This window comes from Phalacrocorax carbo, chromosome 2, assembly GCF_963921805.1.
Source record: "Phalacrocorax carbo chromosome 2, bPhaCar2.1, whole genome shotgun sequence".
Classification (NCBI taxonomy): domain Eukaryota; kingdom Metazoa; phylum Chordata; class Aves; order Suliformes; family Phalacrocoracidae; genus Phalacrocorax; species Phalacrocorax carbo.
In genome coordinates, this window is record NC_087514.1 from 100619392 (window position 1) to 100629426 (window position 10035).

Consider the following 10035-nt stretch of genomic DNA (forward strand, 5'->3'; position numbering starts at 1 on the left):
TCAACCTGCCCTCTGTGTGTGCGCACATGAGATAAACAAAGTCAATACTGTACTACTCTTTAACACTCCCTTGCACTGATAACAGGGAAAAAAGCCTACTTTCACCAGCTTGTAATGTCATTTAACTAGGTGTAAGAGTTAATTATTAAATCTTTTCTACTCAGCTGTCCTTCAAAAAAGAGAAGTTTTATTTTAAACTGATACATGAGCATGAAAACTAGCATGGAAGTTATTCCGGGGGTCCTCAAATGCCTCAGGTTCTGCCTTGTCATTTTGCCTTCCCCATTCCTGCCTTATCTGCATACCAGTGCCAAACTGCACTTGAACGAGAAACCACAAATGAAGAAATTGCTCAAGTCCAATTAGAGCTTTTGTCACAAGACCAGGGCCTGTAGAAGCAGCAAACGCTCACTCTGTGCATGACAGCCAGAAGCTGAAGTTTCTTTCTTGGCCTGAAATTGTTATTTAGTTTTTTAGTATTCTGCATGCAGTCCAAAAGACTGATCTAAAGAAGTATTTTCTTGCCTCTTTTTTCCCCTCCCAGATGTCCCCAGCCTGACGCACTCACTGCAGAATATAATCTGACACGGATCAATAATTTTTAAAGTTGCTATTCCATAGGATTGCCAGATTTTTGTCTGGGACTTATGAACCAGATACACACACTCAGGTCTATCTGTCCTTTGCACAAGTCATCTAGGTAGGTAGCTCACATGCTTTCAGACAGCATCCCACCCGCTACGCCACACAGCATCGCATGAGGACACAGGCAAAATTCTCATTATCCAGCCACCCAGGAACACCAGGTAAATGTTCAAAGTCCTCAAATCTCACCTGGACAAAACATCCAGAAAAAGGGAAACCAAGAATGAAGAATTGTTCTAATATTTAGTATTTGTCATGTCTAAGACTAGATAGCTCAGCAACAGTCATGCTATAGACTGACTAGCTTTCTTAATATTTTCAGAGTAATGACTACCATTGTTCAAAAAACAAACAAAAAACCCTCAAGCTGGTAAAGCTGTCTAGTTAATATTTTGAATTTTGGTTATAAAGTTATTTTTTATTTGGGTATTTTACTAAAACTTAGAGGAATAATTGACAACAAACTCTGGGAATTTGTAAATGTTTCAGTTAACATTTAGCAAGAATAGAAATGTTTCAGTGGTTCTCTGATTCTATGATTCAGTGTATTTTATTTAAATATGTTTACGAGGGTTTTTTCCTCACATTTAGATTTTTTTTTTAAGCCTGAAATTTTCTTATCATGAGGAAAGCCCAAGACACAGTAGAAAAATTATTTCCCAACCAACCATTAAGGATGCAACACACTGTAAGTAGCCCCCCAGAAAAAAAGTTCTTAAAAAAATATTTGTGTGAGACACTATTGCTTTTGGTTTTGTTCAGTGCTCACCTACCGTTTTGTAAAAGCTGTTTAAAATGCCTTAAGCCAGGGAAGAAAGTACTGGTGAAAACAGACATTTCCAATCAAGATCGTAAGAAGCGAGAATGATCAAATCCCTTCCTCTGGGGAAGGATCACCCAAATGGTTTCCCCTTGGCCACTTTTCTCCACGTGCCGTTCACCCCGTTGGCAGAGGCAGGACAGGCTGACCCAGCTGAGCCCCGTGCAGAATGGACTGGTTTCCACATCGTCAGAAGCGACCAAACAAGCCTGACCAGTGCTATGCTCTGAAGAAACCACCAAATGAAGGTCAGAGGTTTCCACTGTGCCTATCTTAGCAAGTGCTGTGGTGCAGCAGAATTGGGTCTGAAGAGCAAAACAGCTGAGGATTCACATTCACATGACTCATTGTCTAGAGGGTCTCACTTCAGAGAAGCTGAACTCTGGTGCTGCAGGCTGCATGCCCTTTAGCAGCTGAAGCACCGCAGGCTCCTGGGGCGCATCCTTTGGCTTCACGTTCTCAGAAAGCAACCCTGTGTAGATACTCCGGGACCACTTCACGTATAATATGTGATAAGTGAGGACAGTAAAGAAATTCTTTCCCAAAGCACATTGCTGATCCAAAACTAGATGTTAACATAAGAACTCCCATTATTAGTAGACAGTAGACATTTATGCATCAGGCTGTACTTTTAAGAGTAAGTCTGAGTTTCTGGCCTCACTAGACTACCTGAGCATCCAGGAGATGAGGTTTGGTACCCTCAAGGTTACCTGTAACTACTAGGTCACATACAGAGGGATTTTTCTTCCACTCCAGAGAGAAACACAGCCCATTGACATCAGACTTTTTACTTGGTTTTGGACAAGTACAAAAGGTTGGACTCACCTCTGCACTGAGGCCAAGCCCAGCACTTCAGCCTCCCCCTGCCCAGGGATCACCAGCACCACTTGCAGTTTGGCAAGCCTACCTCAAGTGCTGCCCATTCTTGTGAACTGTAACAGGAGCCAAGGAGCAGCCAGGGCATTAAATACTGTGCCAGTCTGGCCAACACGCAGTAAATCCTAACCATCAGGGAATCCCCTGAAAGCACAGAGCCAGCTCTGTGCTCAGTGCATAGACCCCTAGGCTGGAGCCCAAGAGTCTTCATCACTACTTTATATTGTCTCAAAATAGCTACAGAGCACCACTAAATCAGTGCTGGTGTGATTAATGTGCAGAGAAGGTTTTGGGAAACTTTACACAGCACTTCAACGTTTATTTTTCCAGATCTCGTTTAACACAAATGAGAAGAAAAGTGCTTAAAAGGGGGAAAATTGCAAGCAGCTGATTCCAGTTGCACTTTTGTCCCTTGCCAAATGAAAAACTTAATAGGACAGACTTTGTTTTCAAGGCATGAGGGATGTGGAAATATTTACACCCACAGTACCAAGACATCAGCCATGAGGTTCAAGACTGCAGTGCCAAACCGAGTGAGAACGCGTTGAAAAAGGCAGCACGCGTTTCCAAGGCAGGGGATAATGTGTATTCTTGCAACTGTTAGGAACAGCTGACCTGAACAGAAAGAAATGGTTTGGAGACAGCCTTAATCTTTGAAAGCAGTATACCTCTGCCTCATGACTGTCTCAGGAACATACAGAATCTTGGGTCCTGCCCGAGCAGGTGCAACAAGGTAGAGAGTGGATTTGCTCTAAATGCACGGAAAAGCGTTGCAGCCCATGAGCACTGTGGACTGCCCTGCTTGCAGGAACCTGTTTAAATGGGGACCCAAAGCAGGGTCAGCAAGACTATGCCTCCGTTCTGTAAATCAGGTGCGATGCCCTTCATGGCATTATAGTAAAAAGCTAATTATTTCTTTTAAGGACAATGGCTTTACAAAATCTGGGTACTCAAAAGTCAGAAAATATAAAGAGTAAAAGTTGGGTTTTGCAACTTAAGTAATATCTCTATATAAATGTGTTTTAAGGTATTGATTTCAAATTTCATTTTTGCTTACTGTTTCTCAAATAACTAAAAGATATACAGCTTTATTTTTTGCAGCTGAGGATGTCAAGCAGGGAGGCATTAAATCTGACAAGTACTGCTGCAGTTCAAAATGAAAACAGGCTTTTCAGTTGCAAAATGACTGGCATTAGGAAATCAAAATGTAGCATAGTTCATACCAAATATGGACAGTTGTTGCCTTAGAGTAGCTTTTTTTCAGGTAAAAATCCGATACTAAGCCCACTTAAGTGTTCAATGAACTTCCACCTTCAGTTATCTCGCTTCAATCTAACTGATTACCTTTTTTCCCTCAGCATTACATCGTCTAATGCCCCCACAGACCACCATTAAAGGAACCTCAAAGTTCCCAGCTTAAGACTGTCGAGTTCCTAGAAAGCTCATTTTTTATTTGGCTTTTCACTGCCCAAAAAGTAAATTAGGAAAGTCATGCAAAGAGGCCTGGGACTAACACATCTGCTGACTAGCTAAACCAGAAAGCGTAGAAGTAAAACTGAAGTCAGACAGCAAAAGAGCTGAAAAATGTGAAATTTATCAAAACAACACATGATTTTGGGATCAGAATTCATGTTGACTTTTGTAAAAGGAAAAAATATACATATACTTGTTTCTTCTTTCTCCTTTTTAAACCAATTCATCAGCATGCTTTGGGCAGAGAGCTATTCAAACTCAAGGAACAGTGGGAAGACATCTTTAATACTTCAACTATCCCAAGACACAGAGGCATGCCACACAGTCCCCCCACAGGGTTAGTGTTTTGTTTAAACCACTGCCGAAACATAAATATGCATACCAGCTCTAATGAAAAGACTGAAATGAAAAATAAGGTGTACAACCAGCAGCCAAAGCATCCAAAATTAAGTTCAAATGCACATTTACTCCCCTTTAGGGAGACACAGCTGGCCTCATCAATGAAAACACTGAAGTTAAAAGCCCTCCGATACAAACATGAGAAAATGCTCACATGTTTTTTTGAGAGAGTCTCCTTGAACACAGAGTGTATTTCCCTAAAAGTCAACAAACTCAGTACTGACGTAGATCAGGGTAAGGCCTGTTAAAATGTAAGGTTTGTTGTACCACGGTCGAAGATTTGCATTTGTGCTGCTACTTCGAAGGCAATAGGTAACCTGGGATATTCAAGGGTACTGCAAAATAACCTTGAGAAGTGAAACTTTTTAGTCATCTATCTTAACCCATTGAATCTGAATTACTTCTAGAGATGCCTAGAGCTTTGGAAGGCATGGTAAAACTACATATGGATAGACAATGCCATCAAACTGACTGCTAATATACCTTTAAAGAGCATATTTATTTCTTCACTGTATTTATACGCACATGCACTATGTTTACAGAAATCACACTATTAAAAGCTTAATGTTTAACTTCCCATATCTCACTGATTTATGGTAGAGGATGACCTCCCAAAATTGGTGATTTCGGGCATATATGACAAAAAAGTCCATACTTTGCCAAAAGTTACTGTATAAACATACTGGAGGGATGACACCCCAGATTCAGTGATTTGGGGCATACATGATACGGGGTGGGGGGCAGGGAAAAACAAACCCAAAACTCTTTTCCAAATGCTGCCGGAGGTATGTCATTGACCTAGTGTGGGGTCCCGACCCTGGGACTGGACTAATGTCAGGGGTCTGCTGAAGAGGGGAATGCCACGATGGGGCCAAGGTGAGGGGTGGAACTAGGTGAAGACTTGGTGGTCGCCCCTTGCTTAGCCCACTGCCCCAACTGTGCACACTCCGATCACATGCCTCTGCCACTCCTACACTGCTTATCAGCTGCCAGAAAATTAGGCCTGAACTTATGTCAAGAGCCTCGATAGTCTCTAGCATAACACGCTGGGGGAAGTATTTAAACCAAATCAAGAAGCTGTCACCCACTCACAGCTAAACACTAATCACAAGCACAACTGTAGTTGAGGGTTTAGTTGTGTGGCCCCTTTAAATTATAGAAGCATGGACATTTTCGCTGAACCGTGAGGCCTTCCTCACTCCTCGCCTCTTATTTATCTTCCCAAACATCCCCTGTTCAACTCCAAGAGTCATAGCAGGGTGTGCCGAGGCAATTAAGACTCCAGGTACAAATGTATGTGGGTTCTAAGGGCTTCACACCAGCTATAAAATCAGAGAATGGGAGCAACTCGGTGGAGCTCCCTCTCAGCTGGTCTGAGACCCTCATTGCCTTTGACCTTGCTGGGGACTACCGGAACACCGAACAGGTTGTATCCCCCTTCCCCCAATTTCATGTATCTTGCTCTACCAATTTCTGTCTTATTATGTATTGAGCTTACTATATAGGTTAAAGTGGCCTGCTTAAGGCCAGTGGAAAACTCAATAAAATTGTGGTATATGTTAACCGCCTGGCGTCTCGTCAGTGAACCACGGTAACAGACAGAATCTGTCTCACTGCAGATAACAATCCAGGAACAGTACGTGACACCTAACCAGATATTTTTAGAACACAAGTCAACTAAACTTCAAAGTCTGCTTCCCTGGGATATGAAGATGAATTGAACAGAGAGAGCCTTTTCATCCTCTTTCAAGCTCATTAATCTTGTTACTGAATATAGCACTTCTTAAAAAATAGTATTTCAATGCTAAATTCAAAGATAAATCATCCATTAGAGAGACATGCAAATATACGCTGAGACACCAGGATTATTTTAGCATCTAAAGCAGAAAACATCGCTGTGTTCTCATGCAGTACACTGTCTGCTAAATAAAATGTGAACAGCCTGCCAGGTACACAGCGCAGCTAGGGTTTGCACCCTCTGTAACTCCGCTCTGTTTTTAAACCTAAGTTGTAATTTTTTAAAAATGAAGGAAACATGACATTTTCATATTCACCCATGCTTCTCATAGTGAGTGATACAACAGCTGCTTTTTAGATGACAAAACATTTTCAGCCTACCATTACTACAGCTTTTCTGCCCCTGCTACAAAAGGGTAATGATTATGACTTTCGTTTTTCAGATATTCAGCTCAAGTTTTTTTGTGGTCTTTCTCATAGACTGTAATCTCTCTCATAGCACAGGCATCATGGAAAACCATCTCTAGAAAAGAAGGGACAAGTCCTCTGTGCACTTACTGAACGTAGAGGCAGACATGCGTTGCTTTCACATACCGCAGTGACTTGGAGGGTCTAAACTCCACCTGTGCACCTTTGTCTCTCGCTCTCTGAGCGGGTCTTGGCATTTTTGAAGGCTCAGGGCCAGCCACGGGGAACGGCCAGTCACAGTGACCAGAGGGAGATTTAGGCTGTCACCATCCAACAGGCCAAGCACGATGATGCTGGCATACAGTGACAAACCAGGGATTACCTCCCCTGTTGCAGCCTAGCCACCGAATGGGAGGCACAGAGAGCCTGTTAGCATTGCAATAAGGTACTTGTATAAAACCAGTCCCTGCTACCCGTGGGATTCATAACCAGCAAAACAGTCTTTCATATGCAGAGCTCCGTTCTGCACAGAGGAGCAAGAGAACTTTTCCCCCTCAGCAAAAGCCCTCTCTCATTCTAATGAGGAAGGCAACCAACCCAGCTGGCAAAAGAGCTCTGTGAAAGTGTTGAAAGTGTTTTTATTTTGTTTCTGAGGTCATTAGCACTGCAGGTCAGAGTTGAAACTGATGTCATTTGAGGGGACGGTGGTGGCATAATGCTTCGACGCAGCTATGTGGGTATCGTAGGAGATACCCAGGGTGGCAGAAATCCCTGGTGCTCAGAATGGTCCAGCCCATTGCAGTGGGGCAAGAGGGGTGGGGGCAGGGACAGCAGCTATGCCTGCAGGCGTGCTTGCACGGCCCAGCCACATTGCTAACCCCAGAGCACAAGTCCCCCACTTACTCGTGTGGGCTCAAGATGCAAATGACCAGGCACGCAGGTGCCCACCCATGAGACCGGGGCCCTGGGACAAACACAGCACATAACCAGATGCAACGAAACATCCTCGGGCCCGGAAGAGCATGGGGAGAACTTTCTCCACAGACAACACGGTCTTTGTATCACCTTGGCTGAATGGAAGGACAAGTTTTTGAAAGCATAGAAAGAAAAACTGCAGTCTGTCAAGTCTTCATTGTTCAGTGACCCAGTCAGCCTAACACTGCGCGTACGCCACGGCATTGCAAACAAATGGAACAGTAAATGTTTGCTATTCCTGGTTCCTCTGGTGTTGCTGTATGCACCAATCATGGCATGGAATACCTCAAAAGAGAAGCTGTCGCTATTCATGTGCCTTCTCCTAAATGAATAGCTTATAGATAATTATAGGCAGATATTGTTTAACTGTTTTAGCGTTGAGCGACAGATCTCTTTTTTTGCATCAAAACCTGTTTTCTGTTAAAAAAGGAATATCTGGCATGGTTAGATGCAGGGGTTTAATCAATAAAATGATACATCTCTTACTCAATTTTAAAAACAAACAGTAGTAAAAAATGACACATCGCACCAGCCACTCTGCAAACAGAAGCAGGCAAGTAAATCTCAGACTTCTGTTGTATTTTACCAGCACGTCTCTGCTATCCCGCTTTCTTAGAGCACAGCTCAGCCTCCCGGTAGTTTGGTGGAGACTTTTTCTGCTCAGCACCAACTTCTAGACCCTAACTTTCTCATTGCTGGAAGAACGCAGGAAGGCAGCAGGTGCATGCAAGCTTGAGAGACAATTAAGGGGGGGGGGGGGGGGGGGCGGGGGAAGCTATGTTTTCTGCTCGTTAGGTGTCAGGTTAACTAGGAGCCTATAAACAAACCGGACACCAGCTCTGCCAAATATATGTTACACCCTTCGGCATTTCGTACAAACGTGCTCGCCCGCAAGACCGCCTTCTCGCACGCGTGCCTGTGCGTTTCACACACCTCCATACACGCGCTGCGCAGCTCCATCAGCCGCTTGCGGCAGGCTGAGAGAGACTTCTGTGCCCCCGTCCCACCGAGCCGTAGCCACAAAAGCAGTGCCTGCACGTACTGGTTTCTTACAAGACGCATTGCACCCGCGTTCCCGCCCGTTCCCAAACAGTTCACCAGAGGTGGGCGAGCACATGAACTATTGAAGCACTTCAAACTTCGCCGCAGTGAGCTCAGTGCCGCGACTTACAGCACCCACCAGCAGCAGCAGCAGCGACTTCTTGCAGGAGCACCGAAAGCGCCAGGCGTTGCCGGGAAAAATGAAGGGCTTTCACGGTAGCTAACTAACACCAGGCAGCCGGCCCGGCGAAGCTGCGGGGCTCAGCCCGACCCCATCCCGCCCCGCCGCGCGCCTCCCCCGCGCCGAAACCCCCCTTCCACCCCGAGGTTTTCCGCGGGGGGCGGTGTCCCCGCGTTGTCCCCAAGGCCCTTTGGCAGATGCAAGGCGCGACAACCACTCCTCTCTGCCAGGGAAGCCTCCCGGCTTCGGGACAAGACACCCCCCCCCCAGGGCACGGCGCGGCGCGGCAGCCTCACCTGGTCCAGCGGGATGCCCAGCAGCCCGCTCAGCGGGTGCAGCAAGGTGGAGCCGGTGGTGCGGTGCGGGGCGCCGGGCGGCCCGGCCATGCCGCATCCCCGCTCCCCGCCGCCGCCGCCGCCACACGCCCCCGGCCCGGCCCGCACCGCGCCCCGCCGCACCCCGCCCCGCCGCGCCGGCTGCCGGGCCGCAGGGGGCGCTCGGCGGGGCGGGGCCGGCGCCAACGGCCGGGGGCGGGGCGGGGCGGGGCGGGGCCCGCGGGGGCGGGGCCGGGGAGCCGGCGGGGGCGGGGCCGCGGTGTCTCGGCGGGGGCGGAGGGGTGGCAGCGAGCGGGCCCGGCGGGGTCCGCGGCCCCCGCCTTGCGGCCGTACCGGGCTTGCCCTGCCCCGGTGAGCGCGGTTCCACCGACGGTCACAGCTAAAACTGGTTTCAAGTTAAGGCCGGTCTTAACTGCTAAGACTGGGGGATCTCGGCAATGCTTATAAATATCTAAAGGGTGTGTGTCAAGGGGATGGGGCCAGGCTCTTTTCGGTGGTGCCCAACGACAGGACAAGGGGCAATGGGCACAAGCTGGAACACAGGGAGGTCCACCTAAACATGAGAAAAATCATCTTTCCTGTGCAGGTGCCAGAGCAGCGGCACAGGCTGCCCAGAGAGGCTGTGGAGTCTCCTTCCCTGGAGACATTCAAACCCCACCTGGACGTGTTCCTGCGCCCCCTGCTCTGGGTGTCCCTGCTCAAGCAGGGGGGTTGGACAAGATGATCTCCAGAGGTCCCTTCCAACCCCTGCTGTTCTGTGATTCTGTGATTCTGTGATTCTGTCATTCCCTGACCCAGCTTCTTGCCAGAAGCATTAACTTCTCTGACACCTGCAGGGCAAAATTGCCAGTTCCAACAGTCCCAAGCAGAGGAGAGCGGGAGTTCTACAACTTAAACAGTTCTAAGAAGATTATTTTTTCATTTATTTATTTTACACAGATATGGGGTTTTTTTTTCAGTCACTGCTCTTAGACGTACTCATGCTTTTAACAGAGAATGACCAAGCGGGCAGCCTGTGGTTCACATCACTGGAAACTAAGAAGCATGTGATCTGGGGAAATAGTGACTTTTCCTTGATAGAGGGAGAAAAAAAAAAAAAAAGAAAAGAGTAGGAGTTTTAACTGATATGTTTATCTTGTAAATGA

At 46.7% G+C, this 10035-nt stretch overlaps 1 protein-coding gene across 4 annotated transcripts in view; it reads right to left on the minus strand.

Annotated features, from left to right (window-relative positions):
* Positions 1-9003, minus strand: part of MBOAT1 (membrane bound O-acyltransferase domain containing 1) — a 58963-nt gene extending 49960 nt beyond the window's left edge. For 2 of the 4 annotated variants that reach the window (XR_010371624.1, XR_010371623.1), the window contains exon 1: positions 8852-9003. Coding sequence is in view for 2 of the 4 variants with exons in the window: in XM_064443691.1 (XP_064299761.1) it covers positions 8852-8941 (90 nt within the window). In the remaining 2 variants the exon portion in view is untranslated. The remainder of the gene's footprint in view (positions 1-8851) is intronic. The other 2 variants (XM_064443691.1, XM_064443690.1) reach the window with 1 other exon arrangement.
* Between the last annotated feature and the right edge of the window lie 1032 nt (positions 9004-10035).